This window comes from Tyto alba, unplaced genomic scaffold (assembly GCF_018691265.1).
Source record: "Tyto alba isolate M040663 unplaced genomic scaffold, T.alba_DEE_v4.0 Super-Scaffold_44, whole genome shotgun sequence".
Taxonomy (NCBI): domain Eukaryota; kingdom Metazoa; phylum Chordata; class Aves; order Strigiformes; family Tytonidae; genus Tyto; species Tyto alba.
Window position 1 is genome coordinate 8942037 of NW_024881320.1, and position 22024 is coordinate 8964060.

The 22024-nt window shown below is 43.0% G+C and overlaps 2 protein-coding genes across 6 annotated transcripts in view; one reads left to right on the plus strand and one right to left on the minus strand.

Annotated features, from left to right (window-relative positions):
• The window catches only part of LOC104363839, a 34521-nt gene extending 34112 nt beyond the window's left edge, over window positions 1–409 (minus strand). For both annotated transcript variants that reach the window (XM_042805147.1, XM_042805146.1), the window contains exon 1: window positions 233–409. In XM_042805147.1, the coding sequence (XP_042661081.1) occupies window positions 233–310 (78 nt within the window). In that variant the 5' untranslated portion in view covers window positions 311–409. The remainder of the gene's footprint in view (window positions 1–232) is intronic.
• A 7449-nt stretch (window positions 410–7858) lies between these two features.
• The window catches only part of GOLGA3 (golgin A3), a 29358-nt gene continuing 15192 nt past the window's right edge, over window positions 7859–22024 (plus strand). The window contains exons 1-11 of one of the 4 annotated variants that reach the window (XM_042805387.1): window positions 7984–8015; window positions 9111–9233; window positions 9934–10292; window positions 13680–13961; window positions 14842–14954; window positions 15450–16141; window positions 17406–17517; window positions 19234–19540; window positions 20154–20356; window positions 20722–20859; window positions 21793–21954. In XM_042805387.1, coding sequence (XP_042661321.1) covers window positions 10160–10292; window positions 13680–13961; window positions 14842–14954; window positions 15450–16141; window positions 17406–17517; window positions 19234–19540; window positions 20154–20356; window positions 20722–20859; window positions 21793–21954 — 2142 coding nt within the window. In that variant the 5' untranslated portion in view covers window positions 7984–8015; window positions 9111–9233; window positions 9934–10159. Of the gene's footprint in view, window positions 8016–9110; window positions 9234–9933; window positions 10293–13679; window positions 13962–14841; window positions 14955–15449; window positions 16142–17405; window positions 17518–19233; window positions 19541–20153; window positions 20357–20721; window positions 20860–21792; window positions 21955–22024 lie in introns of all 4 variants that reach the window. The other 3 variants (XM_042805388.1, XM_042805386.1, XM_042805389.1) reach the window with 3 other exon arrangements.

The window sequence follows — 22024 nt, forward strand, 5'->3', positions numbered from 1 at the left end:
GCCCCGCTGCATCCCTCCCCCCGGGACCCGCGGCGCATCCTTCCTCCCGGGAGCGCCGCTGCACCCCTCGGCCCGGGACTGCCGGCAGCTCTGCCGCATCCCGCGTCCCGGGACTCCCGGTGCCTCCCCCTCCTCCCCACGCACGCCGAAGCCCCCGGGGCACCCCCTCCCCGCCGGGTTTGCCGGTGCCGGCGGGGGCGGGCGGGGGCCGCCCGGTGCCGCAGGGGGTTACCTTGCCTCCCGCCCCGCCGAGGCAGAACGCCGCGGCCGCCGCCAGGACGAGCCCCGCGCCGGGGAAGCTCCGGCCCATGGCGCGAAGCGCTGCGCCGTGCCGAGCCGTGCCGCGCCGAGCCGAGCGGAGCTTTGCGCTGCCGAGCCGTGCCCCGAGCGGGCGCCGCTGACAGCGACCCCCCGAGTCCGGCCTCCCCGCCCCTCGCCCCCTCCCCCGGCCGCTCCCGGCCCCTGCCCTCCCCCGGGGGGTCACCTGCGGCGCGGAGCTCGGCGGGGAGCGGGCCGGGCGCCGCGGGGGTGCCCGGCCCGAGCCCCCCCCTCCCCGCCGCAAGCAGGGGCAGAGCGGGGTGCCCCGGGTCTGTAGCCTCTCCGGGCTCGGGAACCGCCGCGGTCGGAGGCAGCTCAGCACCTCCGGGCCGCCCGCTTGAGCGGAAAAAGTTTCTCCTGCTGTGAGGTGGGGAGATGGAGGGGCTGGTGTCCTGGCACTGGCGAGGGCAGCGTACCCGGCCGGTGCTCTGGTCTCCTGCCAGAGCCTGGATCCCGGGGGGGGGGGGGGGAGGGGGGGGAGTGAATTATCAGAGAAATGGGAAACAGGAAAAGGGCTCTGGTCTTTTCTAGGAGGAAAAATCACCCCAGCTTCATCAGAGCACGAAGCAAAGGACAGGAGAGGAATATTCCCAGGCATCCTGGGGAGCCCAAAGAGAAGGAGCTGCACAAAAACTAGCAGTCAGGGTACAACAGCCATTTAACCTTTCTGGAGGCCACTGGAGGGCAGGGGACGCTCCTTGTTTCTGAGGCAGCTTTCTGGTTTTCCAGGTGAGACCCTCTCCTGTACCCCATCAAGTCACATCACACACTGCAAGGAGTGTCGGGCAGCCTCACAGTCACCAACAACCAAAAATTACTCTGTCCTTGCAGGTGGCCACAAGCATAAATTGCTAGCTGCAGTAAATTCTTCTATTCTGTAAGAAGAGTTGCAATAATCTATTTTTAAAGGAAAAGTATTTGATAAAATACTGCAGTTTTATACTTGGATCTGCTTTTTTTGTACCCCCTCACAGTAAGTAGTACAAGGAGCCCTCACAGATCCAGCTCCGTCTGGCGTGGGAGCGGGATCTGCCAAGCGACAGGTTGTTGTGGGGTTTCTTACACCTTTCCCAAAAAATTCTTGCGCTGGCCACTACTGGAAAAGGGACAATGGACTAGCCAGGCTGTTGTGCTGCGCTGGCATCCCAGTTCCTGAATTCCTCTCTCTCAAAGAGCAGAGATTAACCTGGTTTTCAGAGAACAATGTAATCAATGGAAAAAACCTGGGTTAATACCTTCAGCTGGTGTCCAAGTGTGTGCATATAATAAGCATGAAGTTGGAGAACTACTGTCAAAGAAAACCATTTTTTTTTCCATAAATGCATGAATGTACTTTGTATTTGACTTTCTATATTGTCATTTAATTGTATAAATCAGAAGTAATATCTTGAATTTACACTTTGTAATGAAAGAGGGAGAGGCTGGGCACAAGCACTAAGGCAGCAGTCTCACATTGAATCCGTGCTGATACTGAGCTTGTGTAAGCCAGGGCTATTCACCTACGCTCTGGGTTTGATGTCCTGTCTATAGAAAATAATGCTTGACTCCCAAAGGGCTGACACAGATACCCATGTAATCCTTGCAGTGCTTGTGAGATGAAGCTGTCTGTTATTCTTTATTGTACAAACTGGGGACACCTAGAAAAAGTAACAACATGATTAGCCCAAGGCTGAGAGGAAATCAGGGACAGGACTCCGACTGCTCGCTGCCCTCTTGGACCATACTGCCTCCCTGGGGAATTTGCATTTGCTAATGCAGAAATAGACCTTTGATGGAAGGGCACATAAGGAATATCTTGATAGCTTAATTGGCTTGTTTATATTTCTTGCACTGAAGGCAGAAGATGTAAATAATTCTTTGTGTGGGCAATTCTTATTTCACTGTTCTCTTTTCAGGGCAAAATCTGTGTAAATGGTGTTCGTAGGCTATGACCTTGTCACTTATTCACTGTGATTGCTCATGTTCAAATTTACATTTTGCTCCTGCTGGGTAATACTCCTCTGAGTTACCTGTCAAATTAAAAAGTATATATAAGTACATTATATCTATTCTGAATAAACACATAACCCAGGACGCTTGGCATCACTGGCAGGAGAGTTTTTTGAGAAGGAAGGGATTTTTCCAAGCAGAACACTTCTGCCTGAAGGGCAGTCTGGTCTCTGTAGCATAGCGCTGTGGTGCATTGTTTTTCTTAACACTCACAGTTAAATCTCAGGGCGATATCACCATAAATATATGTCAAGCTTTGAAAAATCCCTGAAACAAGAAATCTACCTTTTTTTTTTTTTTTTTTCTACACAAGGCTCAGTGTGACAGAAGTAGATACAGAGATTCCATCTGCTGTTTCCTTACGTTAATGCACAGTTGTTGAGGACCTAAGTCAAGGACTAGCTGGCAGAAAAGGGTATTTAAAAAGTGATTTTTTTCTTCACTGGGACAGGGCTGGATTAATAATACAAAAATATCTAAATGAAAGAGAGAGAACATGCCCGAGTCTAGCAATGCAGCTCTCTTTTTAAGGATCTTACATCCCTGTTACTTGGATTCCTTTCCAAGGGTCATCTGAGTGCAGGCACCCGTAATCCTTTCGAGGCAAAGCGGCTGCAGTGAGGGCTATGCTGCTGTTCCAAGCTGTAGACCCTGAGCATGTAGCACAGACACAAATGTATACGGATTTCTTATGTTTGCATTTACTCCATTCTTGGCCTAGCAAATTCTGTCAATACGTCTTTTTTCCCTTATCTCAGCATCCCTCTGCTAGCAGGACCTGTCCACACAACACTTCATCACTATGGCTTAGCAATGATTTAACATCTAGAATTAAGGATCAAACTTACAGCAGTCTGCTCTGAAGTATTTCCAGCTCAGATTGGTGACCTTTTCAAACTGTAGTTTTTATGAATATTATGAGTTCCCTCTGTGAGCAGGCAGTGTGACTTCATCTGGGAATGGACAACTTCCCATGCCAGGCAGCATGGAAGATGAGGTCCAAAAGTTGTCTAACTGCCCACTGAGGGTAAAAGCCATGAAGCCAGGCTTGCAAGTGGTGCACTGAGCCTGAAACAGGGCTTCTAATGCCCCTCCCAGGGACCATCTTGCTGCTGAGCTGGCTTCCCACGGTGTCTGGCCCAGCTGACCATTAGACAGCCATGCAAGGCAGCTGGGGGTAGACCAGTCATAGATTTACTGGAAGGATCAAGAAAGGACAGAAGGGTAAAAGGGACTTTGCTTCCTGCCTACTCTTTATGTCCTGTCTGACAATCTGTACAGCTCCATGTCTCACACAGTTGCCACACAGCCCACATCCGTGTTGTGCCCCATCCCCACCATGCATTGGGAAGGGGAGATGGAGGTGCAACAATGCACATCCTTGAACAGACAAGGCCAAGCCTCTTCCAACATCTTTAAGAAAGTAAATGTTCTGTTTTCTGCATTGAGAACATGCAGTTGCAATTTCCCTGTTGAAAAAGTCAAGATTTCCACGCTCTCTTAGCAAGTCCTTCTGAGGATTGGCCCATCTTACCTTCTGTACCGTGCCATTTTGAGGGCTGTTGAAATGCTGAAGCAAGCACTACATTTCAGTGAAATGGTGACATTTATGAAGTTAGTGGGTAGGACTTGTGTGTGTAATGGCAGCACTTTCTTAACCAGTAGCCCCAGGCTGCTAAAGTCATTTCCAGGGAAAAAAAAAAAAAAAAAAAGAAAAGAAAAAAGTAGAAACTTACTGCTTCCAGGCTGGCAGCAAAATCATTTATTGTGGGAAAGCTAAACTTAAAACCACCAAACCCCACTAATTTCCATCCACTCTCTCACACACACTGATACATGGAAAGAGGCCTTCCTGAATGAATTTCCTTAAATATTTAAGCAATTTTGATACCAAAACTAACATTTCTCACCCAGGGAGACTATAGTGGAATGTCCCACAGAAATTAATGCAACTCTTAGCAGTTTCTGTTTTTCAAAACAGCTGGTGTGACCAAACTGAATCCAGCTTTAAACAGGAGGAGGGCATTGGCAAGATACTTTCCGCAACAAGGCCTTAAATATTAGTATATTCTCTGTACTCAAGGGTTCTCATCTGCAAACCTTCTGGTTATACAACATGGCTTTTTATGCTTTCCCAGCCTTCACTTATGTAGAGTAGAGGTTGATTAAATCCATTCTGAGCTACGTTGTTACATCAGACATGCCACAGTTAGATCTGAGTGTCTCCCCTGTTTATAGAAATGGGACAGGAAAGTAACACTTTAAATACCTACCTATGCTAAAAAAGACAGGCTAAAAATTGCTTAGGTAGAATGCTGAATAAATGTTTCATATATATAAATAAAATTTATAAGTAAACAAAATATATAAAGAAAATATTAAGGCAATCTTTAACAAACCACATTTCTGAAGACCTGAATTATAGTTCCACAGTCTGTATTTAATACAATATTATTTTTTTGCTCAGTGGCTGTGAGGGAAGAGCTGGATGCCTGAGCCTGATTGCAGTCTGCCAGTAATAAGAGCTATTTATATGTGGTTAGTACAGGTTTCTTTTTTAATGAAGTTTTTGCAGACTGAGTGACACCAAATAATAGAAATATGTAAGCAAAAAAACATGCAATAAGCACAGAGAATTGGAACATAGTGTTGTCAATGGTTAGAGAACAAGATCTTTGCTAAGGAAATATTTAGGAAAACATGTCTGTACCCATAATAGCTGTAACTGGAAAGCAGCATGCATGGGCTTTGTGCTGTGCAGAGAGTGCCACCCTCTGCTTTTGCAGAGTATGGAGCCTTTCTCTCCCTGAATCTCCCTCTTTCACTAGTGCAATTCCCAGACACAGAGCAAGTTTCAAAAATCCTCTGGTGGATAGGTAACTCTGCAAATGGTCTGTCATTCTCTGTTAATTTTAATTGTTAGCTCAGCTCTAATTTGGCATTATATGCCTTTTTATTTTGGTCAGAGCAAAGATGAATAAATTTGCCTTCCCCTTCTAGGGGCAAGGCTCTGTGGGTTCCCAAAAAAGACAATTCCTATTAAGGTCTGAGAGAGCTTACTTGGAGGGAAGGCGGCAGGACAGCTCCTGCATGCAGCCTTGTTGAAGCATGAAAGAATGCTGCGGCTGGCTGCGGTTAAGGGACTCGTTGTTGTACCTTCTGATTTTTATATTGGAAGAATAAAAGAGTGCTCTGCAAGAAGAACTTGAATAGACTTCTGGATAAGCCATGGGCTCTTTCTCTGCTGAAGACAGGCTTCAGTTTACACAAAAAAGTCTTCTGCAAATTTACAGGAATCCCTGCACCTAAAGGTCTTGTTTGTGTTAGTGCCTGACAATTTTTCTGGCTTTTTAAACAAATACCACGACATTCCCCTGTTGTGCTAAAACCTATGTTACTGATGATAGTTATCTTTCAGAATGAAGGATTCTCTTTCTCGTTCAGGCAGCCTGTTGAAGCCTGCGGCACCTTTGTGCCACGCTTGGGCAGCAGTCTCTAAACAAGTGGTTATTCTTGTAGCTGAAGGCCTTGGTGCCATGTGGCAGACTAATAAGTAAAAAAGAGATACTTTGGAGCTTTACCCAAGTAATAAATTGTCCCAGAGTGATGAGATCAAAGTCAAGAAGCGAACATAGACAAATACTCCAACTGAACAGCTACATTAGTGACTCTACAGTTCTTAATTTGAATTCTCTGTGGGAAGTAAAAGGACAACTTTTTACATTTTGAAAAAAAAAATCAAAGCAACAGATTGAACAAAGATTAGGCAGAGTCTTCCTCACCATATTGTCTTTGACATCTTCTGTGGAAGAGTATCCAACAAAGGTCACTACTAAATCATTTGAAACACTCATTCATACATGCAAGTTCTGGGGGATTCCTCTCAAATCTCAGCAAAGGCTCATTCTGTTAATGTCCCTTTCACCCAGCTCTCCTTCACCCATACAAACCCCACATATGGTTTACAAGCTCAGTGCTGATCATGTGAAACCAGCCAAAAAGGCCAAACTTCAGTTCACATTGGTACTGAGCCATAGCCCGGGACTGCCTGCTTGTACAGGCAGCTGGCACAGGCAGCAAAACAGCAGGAGGCTGCTGTTCTCTGCATCCAGATATGGTTCTTTGACATAATTGGTGCAAATCCCTCACTGAGACTGCGTTTGTGAATTTGTGAGCAGTAAAAGGCGTTTCATTCCGTAGAGTCTCTAAGAAGATTGGGCTGAGGCACACACTAGCAGTCCTTCTTGATCAAGCTCATTTAGTCCTTATCTCTAATTATCGGGCTTGTTAGCCTCTCTCAGATCCATGCATGCCTGCATTTCCACTTGCAAACAGTCCTCTTCCTGAATTAGTTTGTAAACTTATATTCTCTTCCAAATCATGCCTCGAGGGCTACCTCTGCATAATGTGCACAAGAAAACACCCAGTCACTGTCATTAGCAATCCTTCAGGAGCTTGGTTAGCAGGTTTGCAATTTAAACAATTTAGACTCAATGATGGTTTGGGCTTAACTATCTTCCTGACTCATTAAACAGTCTCACGTCTCCCCAGAGAAACAGCTCTGTGGGTTCATGTTCATATTAAGGATAATTTGGACAGACTGGTGAAAGAAAGGAGGAATGCCTGGAAAAGCTGACTAAGTATGTTTACCTGGCAATTATATTTAGGGTGACAATATGATGTTAGAAGGTGTTTTTATTATGAACATAAAAATGTTCAGCGTTTTCTGAACAGGGAGGGAGGCGGGCAGTGATGTGACCTTTCAGAGAGGTGTCTGGTTTTCCATACCCATTTACTAAACAACACTCCAGTCCACACAGACACTCTAGCGAGGTTAGGAGTAAAATCTACCCAACCAATAAACCCTCCAGAAACCCCCAGGTAATTCTGATGTAACGAGAAAAGCTGCTATACTAATGGAAAAAACCTTGAAAAGCAAAAACCACCAACATAACTGTAGGAGGGAAGAGTTTTGTGAAATACCACCCTGATGCACCAGTTTGCAGTACCCCAGAGGATTTCTGGGATGCCCAATGCCAGAAAGGTGCTGAAAACTTTAAGGATTGATTCATGTGAAAAGGGCCATCAGGAATGCTGGATACATGACATTAACAGGACATGTTATTGAACTCCCGATTCCAGTCCAGTAAACAGTGACACTGATGCAGGAACGGGAATGATCCAGATAACGAAGGCTGCGAGGGGCGCATTGCTTTTATACAGAGATTTAATTTGAATTTATGTAAGTCGTTTGCCGGTCTCGGGGCCGTGCACCGTAAGACCCCCCCGGCTGGCCCGGCCCTGCCCCGCTGCGGGCTCCCCTCGAGGAGACAAGGCCTCGCCGCTCCTGCCGGCCCCCGCGGCAGGGCCCCGGGCTGGCGCGGAGGGCAGCCCGCTCCCGGCGGCGGGGGCCGCGGCCAGGAGAGCCGCTCCCCCTTCCCCCGCTCCCGGAAGAGTCCGGCTGGAAAAGCCGCCGCCCCTCCAGCCGGCCCGGGGGTCTCAGCCGCCCCAGGCTACGGCGGCTGCCGGCCTTGAGGCGCGAGGGCGGAGGGGGCCGCGCCGGGCCGAGCCCGGCCCTCAGCGGCGGCGGCGGCGGCGCCCGGCTGGCGGGGGAGGGCGGACGGCGTCGCACCGCTGCGCCCGCCCCTTCCCGGAGGAGGCAGCGCCACGTCTCGGGTAGGAGCCGGGCGTCGGGCGGGCGGCTCCAGGTCTGTGGGGGGCTTGCCGGGCAGGGTGGCGGCGGGGGCGGCTGAGGCGCGGCGCCCGCCGCGGGGGGATGGCTGGGGGCGGCCGGGCGCTGCTTCGAGCCGGGGGACCGCGCTCGGGGCTGCCCGCCCTCCCTGCGGCCTGCCGGGGTGCGGGGAGCCGCCCGGCTCGGCCCGGCCCGGCCCGGCTCCGCGGGCTGCGGCCCCGGGGCTCCGGCTGCCTCTGCCGGCGCCACGCAGAGGGCCCCCGGACCCTGCCCGGGACCCCGCGGCCGTGTCTCGCCGGGCGGCGCCCCCAGCCTGGGGCCGGGCTCCGTTGCCCTCCTGGTTATCAGTGTTTGAAGCAAAATCGGTTGTTTTGGTACAGCTCCTCTCCCTGTGAGGTTACTGCTGGGTTCCCGTGGCGTGCTCGCGTCTGCGTGTGTGTTTGCCTGTGCTCAACACAAAAGGCACGGGATGCTCTCAAGCCAAAATACACTTAACCTCTAATATTTGGGCGTGGGTTGTACAGGAGAAAGCCGTTTGTCGTCACTTTCTCACTAAAAGCTCTTTTACGACGAGCATAACAAACCATCTAACGTTGGCTGGATTTTGCCACGGTGTAAGCAGTATAAATTGTGCTTGCCTTTTGTCTGCAATTCTTCTTTGTGGCTTGTGATGCAGTATCTATTTGCCACACAACGGCTGTTCTTCCAGAAGTTTTATTATAAGCTATATTAGACAGAAAAGCTTTCAAAATCAGTAACAAATCACAGTGAAGGTATTAATCTCTCTGTTTGGTAGAGGTTTTTCTTTTAGAAATGCACTCCAGGTTTATGGCTCCTTCACAGCTCACCTACTAAAGGGTCACCTACATAATTGTCTAGTCCTGTGTATCCTGAGCAGTTAGCAGCTTCAGTAACATTTTGGAGATGACTGGCTGTGTTGCTGGGTGACCAGGGCAGTTTGGTAGAGTAAGTTACACAAGTACTCTGGAGATATGGAAGGAATGCTGCTCAAAATGCTTGTGTTCATGTAAAAATGCAATTAAAATATTCTTGACATTCTCCCTACAACACCCCCTTTTTTTCTAACTGGGGATTTCTTATGTTTCTTTAGTAAATAGGAACCATAACATGTTGTAATCTGCATTGAGCTGTCAGTTACTATTTGAACAAAATTTAAATACTTGAAGTGACTGTACAACAGCTTCTGTCAGATTGGCTGGGTCAGTACCCAAAGGTAAGATATGAGTGTCTGGAGAATTGTTTGCGAATTCTATAAACAGTGTCTGGAAAGCCTTCTCTTGACTCGCCACAGGAGAAGGCAGTGTTGAACTGCAGCCCAGGCCACGTTCTGACTGCCAATGTGTGCTGTAATTAGTAGTTCAGGCTCTGTACAGTGATACATACTTGTTTCTCTGCAGACAAGTGTACAGTAATGATGTAATTTAATTTAAAAAGAATTAAATCTGAATTCCATACTGCATTCTAACTAAAGTTTTTGAAACTTAAATGTGAGTAGGTTCTTGAAATGAAACATGGTATGAAAGTCCAGATTGTAATTTACAGAGCAAAATGCTACTGTGAATACTGGCTCCCTTACTAAAGCAGAGGTCAGAGAGGCATTTCCATTAAAAGGGATGGTGATCTTAAATCAGTTGTCTTGTTTAATATTATCTTATTGCATCATTATGCTGGTCCATCTGTGTTACTAAAAAAAAAAAAAAAAGGTGATTATAAAAAAAGCTGTTAAACAGATCACTTCGTAATCACGAAAGCTGGATACTTGGTTGAACTTCATTGTCTCTGTTGTTACCCCCATGTCCTGGCTCTGTGTGTGAAGTTGGGATGGTGGGTAATCTGTGAACACTACTTTCTTTTTAACTCGTGTTTTCAAAGCTCTAAGAAATGTTTGTAAATTTACCACATTTTGTTTCTAGAGGATGCAGCTTCTTGGTGATTACAACTTCAGCTGTGAGCTGTTTTCATGATCTCCTGGAATTATCAGCTGCCTGCTGCATACCAACAGCTGTAAAGCAGAGAACTGCGCTCCTATGTAACATCTTGATGCTGTTGTTGCTGATGGAGAGAAACAGGACTTGGTAGTTCACTTGTTGGAAAATTATTCAGAATAAAAAGTTTCCACGGATCTGGATTGTTTTTACCATGAACTCCTCGTCAGTCCAGCAGGGCGTTTACTTGGAGAACAGAAGCAGTAATGGGGCTCCTAGCAGCTCTGAAGATCTTTCGGATTGTAAAACCAAGTCAGATTTGCCAGTAACAACAGATGAAATTAACAGTAAGTTACTTCATATGCACCAAATAATCTCTTAGTTTTACCCAGGCTTCTCTATAACTATCTGTTTTGTTGTTCAGGTGGTGCTGAAGGACTTTATTCCTTGAGGTCAGGAATTTCTTGTACAGCAGTTTTAAGCAAGTTTGGTGAAGGCTATGGCTCTATGTATGGGAAAACCGTATTTTGTTTTAAAACTTACTCTTTCAAGACAAAACCAAACTATTAATTTAAGTACTATTGGCAGTCAGTTGAGTATGTATTATTCAGGGTGTTACTCTGTCTTCTGATAGTGTTTCCAAGAGGATATATCTGAAATTCTCTAGAAGTTCTGAGTTATTGTTATGGAGTAAGTTCATGACTGGAGTACTTTATTTTCCTAATAAATTGGTTAGACAAATACCAAAATGTATTTAAAATATCTCTCTAAACTTCCATTCATGTAAGAGAGGTGCTGGCATGTACTCTCCAAATTATCTCGAAATAACTTTTATATGTAGACAAGCTCTATAATAAAATAATCATACAGCTATTTACAAGAAAAGAGAACACTGATCTGGACAGATTATTGAATCAGACTTAACTTGAAAGGGACCTCTGTGGGTCATCTAGTCCAACCCCATGCACAGAGCAGACCTAGTTTTGAAGCTAGATCGGGTTGCTCAGGGCCTAGTCCTTTTGAATTCTGAAAATCTCCAGCAAGTGAAGTTCAACAGCCTCTCTACCCATTCCAGTATTTAACTGCTTTCATTGGGAAAATCTTCCTTGTATTGAATGGAAATCTCCATATTTCCACTACACGTATCTGAATATATGTTGGTATATAAGGATATGTTGGTAAATGGGTGGAGGGGGGGTGTATATGCTCCAGCTGCGTAGATACACAAAAGTACAGAGGTTCCTTATGTAAAATCACGTGATCATGTGATGAAGTTGTTAGCCCTTCCACCCTCCTCTCCTACCACAGATTTGTCATCTTGTCATGGGCAGGAAGGTGGAGGCCCGAGACTTTATTTGCATTTCTTACACTGCCCGTTAGCAGACTGGCGGAGTGTAGTTATATGATGATTCATTCATCTTTTATGAAGTTAGAGATCACACGTTCCTGTCTTCTCCTGTGTTGGACATAGTCCAAACAATCGAATTGTGGCTTACAAATAGGTTGTGTGTCTTTCTACTGTTTTCAATGTAATTGTATCTCCTCCCCCACTGTTCTAAAAAGACCACTGTTGAATTGACAGTACTGCTATCAAATTACTTTAGTTCAAGGCAGCGTTTAGATTCTGAATGTCTCATGACCTCAGGAAGTTGCCAGGAAACCATTCCTCCAGAATTTTGCTCCAGCATCTGTTTTGTATATGTATGCCACTCACAGTTGTGAAGATGAAAATGTAAATAAAGTATAAACCCGATGAGGTAATAGCTGCAATTTCTGAAAGATGGGCAGAAACAATATTTCTGAATATGCAAGGTATCTTCTTTTGGCTTTTTGTGGCTATCCTTAGCACTGACATCTATTTTAAATTTGGTTTTGACAATCTTTCAGTTTTAAAGTGCCTTAAACTCTGACTTTGGTTAGCCATTAAAAAGGCAGTCCTGTCCTCTTGTCTTCCTTTGCATCCTTGTTACACTCGTTCCTTCCATTGTGCCTGCAAGTGTCTTTGTGACCACATGGTGGACTAAATCAGAGAACTGATTCAGATTAAAATGGCCTGAAAATGTTCTCTACGTGACAAATAAGATACTCAAAAGTGTTTTAATTCAAATGTTAGAGAGCTGATAGGTTTTGGCAACCTGCAGCTGAAAACTTTTTATTTTTACCCACATTCAGTTTCCTTATTCAGTTTCCTCTGAGCTGGTTCACTGTACAAATATCTGTGCTGGTTTAAGAGAGGATGCGCTGCAGAGGTGCGAACAAATGATTAGAGGTGGAAATTTATCTTTTCCTCTTTAAATTACTCTGAAGTGAAATTTGACTGCACTTAAAAGGAAACCTTTTTCTTTCTTCAGTAACAATAAGGGAAAAAAATTAAGATTATCTGTAATGTTTTCCCATATGGCTTATTTAATTTCAGGGTGCACTTCAATGTTCTCCACATACATGAATGATAATAGCATTATTTTTGAATTATTTTGCTTTCAGAATTTTGTAGTGATTCATTATATGGGGAGGAAAAGTTTAATAGCGATATGTTAATAGACTGGTCGAAATCAATAATGAAAGTTTTATTGACTCACTGTAATCAGCTTCCTGGCTATAGAGTTATTTCTGCATATAAATCTTAGAAACACTTAGTTTTGGGAGGATCTGTTTCTCAGTTCTGGTTTGTTTGATTTTTTTTTTTTTTTTTTTCCTTTACCCTCACATATTTGAGCAGATTTTTAAAAAAACCAAACCACTTATTCAAGTCTGTAGCTCTGAGAAGAGGCAGAAATAGAAAGAGGAAGCTTGATTTTTCCGCTTTCAAATATTTTTGATCATAAATGTTAAATATTTTGAAATATTTTGATGAAAAAATTATGAAATCTCCCATATTATTCCAATGACATCCATTTATTCCAGTGATACTTGGTATGGGAATGAACAGAAAGAGAGTGGCTATTTCAGTACCTTGCTCATTTGAGTTCTATAATAATGCATTTAAAGTTACATACATAGTTTTGTTGCAACAGTAGTTTCATAAATGTAAGTAGTCCCCAACTGAGTGAAGTAGAAATGTGTAAGAAGTTCTGTGAAGTTTTAAACTGGTTTTGAAGATGCATTTTTCCTAATGGAGAAGGAAAATCCCATATTAGTAAGTGGGGATAAAATTGGTATTAAAATGGTTCTTGAATTGCCTTTTAATTGATATATTTATTATTTTGATACATGTGAGCTTAGCTACTGTACTTTTGATGAAGACATTCTGTTTGCAAAAATTTAAACTCCGTTTAAAATGGAGAAGCTGCTTGTCCCAGGCTGGAAGTCAGGATGGTGGAAGCTTTCTCCCCAGCGCCCAGCAGCATACCAAATAGCTGAATCATTCAGCGGTTGCTGAGCCTTATTTGCAGTCGGTTGCCACTCAGTGTGACACAGATCATGTTACTTACACTTGGTGTTTCATGCTTCTAAACCTAACAAGATTTAAAAACCTGTGTGAGGTTCTGATTTTATGATCACTTTGGAGGTCCTGCTTGAAGGCAACGTAGTAAAGCAAATGAAAGGTACTTGTTCAGATCTTTTTAAATGAAGGATCAACAGTCCTTTATAAAAGACCTCTGGGTGGTTGCTGTCATTAGCAATTTCCATATTCTTACAGTCTAAAGGCAATAATGGTAGCATTGGATTTGTGGAGAGGTGTGAAGATAAATGGGGTGGCTTAAAGTATAGCTCAGCAAAACTTTCTTTTCCAGCTACCAGTATTAAGATCAATGAAGTGCCAAATGAAGATGGAAGTCTGGAGATAAACAGCACAGTGGATGCCTGCCAGAATGGGCCAGAGTCGCTCTTCCCTGACTCTCCTGAATCTTTTGACCCCACCAGCAGTATGCAGAGTCAAGAGTCGTCCCCAGGTGTGACTGGTTTCCATGACAGCCTAAAGAAGTCTCAGGGAACTAGTGCTGAGGGCATAGTTCTTAGAAAAGAAGCTTTGCAGTCTCTCAAACTAAGTCTTCCCATGCAAGAAACTGAATTGTGTAAGCATCTGTTTACGGTGGCGCCCCTGCTTTCTCTTGCTGCATAAAGCTTTTAACTCTGAGCCTGGCTCTAGAATCCTATAACATGATTTTAAGCTTGGACTAAACTTCGTTTTTGCAGTAAACTTTTACTTTGAACTACAATTCATTTTCTTTCCGTAAATCACCCTCTGCCGCAGCTAAGGCACATGCCTTACCACTTAAAAATTGTTCTTATGCTGGAGGGGAATTTATGCTTTCTGGGGCTGAAGCTATTCTAATCTTTTTGACTATTAGGAGTAACAAGTGACATTAAAAAAGAAAAAAAAGAACAGCTGAACAAGGTGATTTTAAGCTAAGTAATGAAGGGGGGAGTGAAGGGGGAAGCATTTATGTTAAGGTGTCTGATGCTGCAGAAGTTTTCTGAAATAATGTTTTAAAAAGCCTTATTATTATTGGAAAGATTTAATGTGAGTTAACAAAACGAAAGAAAATGTGTCTAGGAAATATCTTTCTCTGACCTGTTGGGAATGCGTGGACTGAGTAGGTCTTGCTTAGTTTTATAATTTTAGTATTGTCAGAAGTGCAAGACAGGTGAGATTAAATGACAACAGTAGTTTTGTTTGTGCTGTATAATCTCTTGTCATATATATGTGGAGGATCTACATTAGGAACTACTAGCATTTGCAAACAGAGCAATGGAAATACACAGGCTTTATCAGTGCTTATATAAGGGTATATTAGAAGAGGTATTCTGACTTGCATGCCAATGGGCTTTCCTTGCGTTCCTTGCTTAAGCATGAAGCATGTTGCTGATGGTAGAAGGGGCTTTTTCCTCTTGCATCAGATTTACCAGTGTTGGTGTTTTCTCTTTGACTGTAAAGCTACCTTTCACTTACAGGCTCAGTAGAGTCTTCACTCCCATTGGAGAAAGAAGAACAAATAAGACTTCAAGCAAGAAGACGGCTAGAAGAACAGCTCAAACAGTACCGAGTGAAGAGACATCAAGAAAGAGTGAGTACCACACAACAGCTCGGGATTCAGTGTGTTCTTGAGAAGCTTGAAAATTTTATCCTTTCTGTGCTCTACATTACTGTTTTCTGTTTTAAATGATCCATGTTTTTTCAAATGTGATAAGGCTTTTTTTTTTCTTTTCTACTGGACATGCAAAATTCAGGTTTCTGTTACCTCATTGGTAATGTTCCATTTTGTTCTAGTTGAAATAGGAGGGAAAACCCAAAACCTACGATTACTTAAGCCTAAATGTTCCATTTTTCCTATATTTTTCAGTTAGTTTTTGGAGTCTACCTTGATCATTTTCTACATGCATATACATGCATGATAGGGTTGATTGCTGGTGTCATTTATCTTGTTTATGAAATGATGCATATACTTAAATATTAATGTAAGAGTAGAGCTTTACATATTGAGTTCTGCAGAAAATAAGTCTTTGATACTAGTTCAAAGGTAACATTCTGGAATTTACCATTGATTCTTTGCTTCTTTTAGTCAAATCAGTCTACATCCAAAAACCGGCCCTCCAGCACCCTAGATCCTGAGCTGATGTTAAATCCAGAAATCTTGCCAAGAGCTAGCACTGTAGCGATGACAAAAGAATACTCCTTTTTGCGGACCAGTGTCCCCAGGGGGCCAAAACTGGGTAGCTTGGGACTTCCAGCATCCTCAAAAGAAAGAAGAAGTTCAAAACCTAAGACCAGTAAGATCCGGTCCTTGGCTGACTACAGAACTGAATATTCGGGCTCTAGAAACACTACTGGGAGTTTTGTGACTACTGATTTATCTGGTGGGACTCTGAAGCAAAGCAGAAGCGGTCCAGCATCAGTTGTTTCTGAGATTAGTCTACTATCTGACACAGATGAACGAATAGAAAATTCTTCCTTGGCAGGAGATAGCATTTCAGAGATTGATGGGAGTGAAGTAGGAACGAGGCTGGATGGAAATGAGAGTGACAGCTCTACCTACAGCAGCGTGTCAGGAAAAGGGCTGTATAACAGTTTACAGAATGCAGAAGGCAAACAGAGTATTCCATATACAATAAATGGTCAGAAGGTACATCCTGATGCAATGGGGCAATTTCCTTCCATCAGTGAGGTGTTACAGGCTGCAGCAGCGGAGCATCAAGCGCAAGAGCAAGAAGTTAATGGGGAAGTACGGAGTAGGAGAGACAGTATTTCTAGCAGGTAAGAAAGATCACTGTACAGTGAGGCCATTATTAGGCATTATACTTTCTTGGAATAGGCAGCCCATTACTCTTATCTTCTACCAACTTTGGATCCAGTTTTAACTTATATTTATTGTGATCAAATCTGTTGTTGACTTACAGATTCTAAAAGAAACTGAAAGGTCACCTCACTTAAGAACCTATTTACTAAGTGTATCTTTAAAGAAAGATATTTTTGCCACTGACAGTGTGTTTTAAATGTACTGCTAGCATTTGTTTCTATCTGTACTGATTTGTGAAGCGGGCATTCATTCACTGAATCACTGGTGTGCCATTGGTCTTTAATGTCTGAAAGTGTTGACTTAACTGACTCAGTGATATTTATTATTATCCTTTTCCTGATCTATGCATGTACCTTTCAGTCCTCAGTGTTATGAAACGCCAAGAGTCTTGTCCTAGATACTCTTATCCTCTTCAGCCCTTTAGGATGAGATTTACTTAGTCACAGAAGCTTATGTGTGTATAGTAGGTATTAAACTGTGATTCAGCAAGCAGGTGGATGACTGGTGAAGCCCTTAACAATGTGGCTGTGTTTTTTATCAGTTGTCTGCAGATGCGTGTTTTATACATGCTAATTTTGAAAATACCTTTGTTTTTTTTTTCCTGTATTGGAATAAAATGTAGTGCCCCAAGATCTTAAGGTAAAATTAGTTGTCGACAATTAGTCCCGCTTAGACTTAATTCTTACAGAAACGAGAGGTCTTTTTCTCTAGACTCCTTGGCTCTACATCTGTGAAGGAGCATAAGGAATCCTTTGTACCAAATACCTGTTCTTCCTTTCTTTGCAGCAGCTGTTGGTATTTCTCAGGCACTTTCACATTAAAGCAGACAATTGCAGACAATAGTTGTGGAGGTTTTGTGCTGCTATTATGTCCAGTTGTCTGTTTATAATGGGATATGGAGGTACAGAATATAATGAAGTCAACCATTGCACTTCTGTAAAATAACAAATATATAGGTGCCCCACTAGATTCTAGTCGTTGCAAATATAGGAAACAAATTTATAAAACCTTAGCGTGCATATAATTTCTTTATGTCTTTGGATGGTAGCAAGGGTTGGTTCATTGTGTTCTGGTTCCACCATAAAGCCAGAGGAAAAATGTCCTAATTTTTAGGTCACACATGTAGTCTGAGTACCTCTTAATTTCAGTGTCACTTTTCTTCATTTAGATGAGTGTTGTATTCTAACCTTTTTACTGTGTACATGCTGTCTTTGTCTCCAGTGTTTCTATGGAAAGCTCTATCGCAGGAACTCATGACGAAATGTTGCAGGTTCTGAAGGAGAAGATGAGACTTGAAGGGCAACTAGAAGCACTCTCACTAGAAGCTAATCAGGTAGAAAATGGATTTGAATTTCTGTATTTAGCAAATTATATTAATATGTTAATTAATTTTCAAAAGCTTCCTACTCATTACTTGTGGGAATTGTGTTTTGTAAAAACATTGTTGAATAAGGTACTTTACAAGTATGCTGTGTTTGGTTGACCCTGGCTGGATGCCAGCCACCAAAGCTGCTCTATAACTCCCTTCCTGAGCTGGACAGGGGAGAGAAAATAGAACAAAAGGCTCATGGGTCGAGATAAGGACAGGGAGATCATCATCACGGAAAAAACAGACCCGACTTGGGGAAATTAGTTTATTGCAAATCAAATCAGTAGGATAATGAAAAATAAAACCAAATCTTAAAACACCTTCCCTTTACCCCTCCCTTCTTCCTGGGTTTAATGTCCCAATTTTTCTCTACCTCTTCCCCCACAGATGTGCAGGGGGATGAGGGAATGGGGGTTGCAGTCAGTTCATCACCTGCTGTTTCTACTGCTCCTTCCTCCTCAGCAGGAGGACTCCTCACACTCCTCCCCTGCTCCAGCGTGGGGTCCCTCACATGGGAGACAGTCCTCCACAAACTTCTCCAATGTGAGTCCTTCCCATGGGCTGCAGTTCTTCACGAACTGCTCCAGTGGGTCCCTTCCACAGGGTGCAGTCCTTCAGGAACAGACTGTTCCAGTGTGGGTTCCTTGCAGGGTCACAAGTCCTGCCAGCAAACCTGCTCCAGCGTGGGCTCCTCTACATGGGTCCACAGGTCCTGCCAGGAGCCTGTTCCTGCGTGGGCTTCCCACGGGGTCCCAGCCTCCTTTGGGCATCCCCCTGCCCCGTGTGGGGTCCTCCATGGGCTTCAGGTGGAGATCTGCTCTACTGTGGACCTCCGTGGGCTGTAGGGCACAGCCTGCCTCACTGTGGTATTCACCACAGGCTGCAGGAGAATCTCTTCTGCTCCACCACCTGGAGCTCCTCCTCCTCCTCCTTCACTGACCTTGGTGTCTGCAGAGTTGTTTCTCTCTCATACTCTCACTCCTCTCTCCAGCTGCAGTTGCTGCTGTGCAGATTTTTTTTCCCCTTCTCAAATACCTTATCCCAGAGGTGCTACCACCATCACTTCTGTGCTTGGCCTTGGCTAACGGTGGGTCCATCCCGGAGCTGGCTGGCATGAGCTCCATCAGACTTAGGGGAAGCTTCTAGGAACTTCTCACAGAATCCACCCCTGTAGCCCCCCTGCTACCAAAACCTTGCCAGGCAAACCCAATACAGATGCTTAAGAGGATAAATACAAGGTTAGTAAAGTCTTCAAAGGCTTTAAAAAAAAAAAGTTGTTTGATTTTTTTGTTTTGTTTTGTTTTTTTTTGTTTTGTTTTTTAAAGAAGTCAAATTAAAGGAGAGTAATGCTATATAGCTTTATTTTCTCTTTGTATTGATTGATGGTATAACACATATAATAGAAAGCATTCTTCCTTAAAGTGTGGGAGCACATGTCTTAGTAAACATGTCAGGATTTTTAATGACATATAAAGTTATACGTCTTGTCTGTGCTTCCCTCTGTATTTTTCTTTGACTATTTGAAATACCTGCTAGGTGAGATGTCACTTCAAAAAAGATTTTTTTACAAGCAAGTGGTCTTCACCTTAGCAAAGCCATTTTTCTGGGCATCTACTTCAGTCAACCATTAATGCATTTTCTCATAAGACTTCTGTATTTTGATTTTCTGGATACACTCAGGCTCTCAAAGAGAAGACTGAGCTACAAGCCCAACTTGCAGCTTTGAACATGAAGCTTCAGGCACAGGTGGAGGACAGCCAAAACAGCCAGCAGAAACAGGAATCTCTGAGCTCCGAAGTGGCCACATTAAAGCAGTCATGCTGGGATCTGGAACGAGCAATGGCTGACCTGCAAAATACCTTGGAAGCAAAGAACGCTAGTTTGGCTTCTTCGAATAATGATTTGCAGTTGGCAGAGGAGCAGTACCAAAGACTCCTGCTGAAGGTTGAAGATATGCAAAAAAATGTTCTTACCAGAGACAGCACAGGTGGGATGATGTAAATGTCAATCTTTAAAATTTGTTATTCCATAAATCATTTTATTTCAACATAATTCTGAAATCCAGGAGGAAGGAGGAATTCTAATTTGTGTTTCATTGATGTCATACTAATAAAATGGTCTGAATTTTAAGATGAATGGGGTTTTTTGTGTGTGTCACAGAAGTGTCACAATTTGCAAGCTGTCACTGCCAGCTTGGAGAGGGAAGCATAAATATTTAGTCTAGTAACCGTTTGACAGTGGACTAATGGTTTTTAGAAAATTGTGCAACTACTGGTTTGTAATGATGATTCTACATGTCAGGATACCTGCTTCCTGATTTTTAATTAGTTCATATTTTCTGCCTCTAAGGAACTATTAATGTTTATAGAAGTGATTAATTTATTTTAATACTATTCTGTTATGACCTGATACTTTGGATTTTAGCACTTCCCCTCACTTTTGCAGGAAGAGCCAATCTTTATATAATTAGGCATATATGTTTTTGTTCAAAAAGAAAGAAAAAAGCAAGCTATGAATATAGCAATAGTCCTTGAAAATGTGTGCATAAAAATAGAACAATGGAGTACGCTAGTCCATGTTCTTTATTTTTCTTATTCTAGTTCATGATCTGCGACAGCAGTTGGCTTCCTTACAGAATCAGCTTCAGAAGGTGCAGTTGGAACGGACCACACTGACCAACAAGCTAAAGGCATCTGAAACAGAAATCACATCGCTCCAAAATGTGCGGCAGTGGTACCAGCAGCAGCTTGTGCTAGCACAGGAGGCCCGTGTCAGGCTGCAGAGTGAGATGGCCAATATACAGGTATTATGATTTACTTGCATATAGGAAGACTGAGAATCTATTCTTTTTTATTGTTTATGAGCTTGGACAAGGGAGCTGGTTTCACTTGTGTGTTCTTCAGGTGGAGGGCAGGGGAGGATGGTGGTTTGGTTTTAGTCGTGAGGTATTCCTGTTAGTGCTGAGGCACAAATTTAACCAAAGCACTTGCCTTCTGGTGATGAAGATCTACAGTGCCATGAAAGTAGTGACTGAGATAAGGCACAGATAGATTCAATGTGATTTTTTTGTTTGTTTGGTTGTTTTTTTTTTCTGAAAATCTTAAATTTGTTGGCCAAATTTTGAATGTTGGTATCAATCTTTGATTTATTTATTTTCCCTTCCTTTAGGCTGGGCAAATGACTCAAGCAGGTATGTTGGAACATCTCAAACTAGAGAATGTGGCACTGTCTCAGCAGCTGACTGAAACCCAGCACAGATCCATTAAAGAAAAGGAACGTATTGCAGCACAGCTGCAAAATATTGAGGTACGGTTGTAGGTGGTCTTCATGAGTTATGTTCTGCCTAAGTTGTGTATTTAGGTTTTGTAAACTCAAGGCTGTTCTGGCAAAGTAGCATAAAATTCTTATGAATTGATTCAAATGCTGCATTATAAAAAACAGTAAATATTTTGGAGCAAATAAATTTGCATGACATTATAAACAGTAAGAGGGAGCAAGGCTGTATGTTTCCCATTCCAAGGTGATACTTGCATTTTCAGCCTTGGTGTTTGTTTTTAATTGAATTTTAAAGGTGGAGGTACATGTTTTCCTTTGCCCGTTCATGAACTTTTTCAAGAGAATACTTAATTGGAAGTTAAACTAAGTCAGTAAACTGCTTCTTAAGTGTGTGAAATTGCTCAGTACTCAGGTTTGTCCTTCCTGCCCTCCAGTAAGAAAAGATGAGTAAAACCTGAAGTGCAGTACGCTCATTTTCAAAGTACTTTGAATTCTCATTTGAAGTCACATTGAATTTCAGTGACATTCCTGCTTCTGAGTCTCAAAGGGCAGTAAAGCAGCAGGTTAATGGAAGCACCTTATCTCTGGTGTTAGTAATAGTGGTTGTATAAATGACAGGAGTTGATATTTCATGAAATAGCTACAGCATCCAAGGAATCTCTTGTTTCAGAATTTTTCCAAACAGCTTAATTTTAATAAAGATTCTTTTTCTTTACATCTTTTTTTCATCAATTTAAAAAGAACATGGTATTATTTAAGAGGAATTCAGATTGTCACAAGTAGACAAGACGTTGACTGTTATTCTAAAGTGTCTTAAGTATATGAATGGGTGACTTTGGTAAAGACATACAGGTGTGTAAGACAGACATCGGAATTTTTTTTTTTTTTTTTTTTCTTTTCTTTTTACCACCCTTCCACCTTTGTGGAAATTGTAAAAGTTGATTCCTTGCTTTTTCTGTGCAGGCTGACATGTTAGATCAAGAAGCTGCTTTCATGCAGATCCAGGAGGCTAAAACCATGGTGGAAGAAGACTTGCAGAGAAAACTAGAAGAGTTTGAGGATGAGAAAGAACAACTTCAGAAAATGGCTGATTCTGCAGCAACATTGGAGCAAGAATTGGAACAGGTAGACTGTTGTTAGGTAACTTCCCAAGGGTTTCAAGGGAAATATTTACTTGGCTGCAAAGACAATAGTA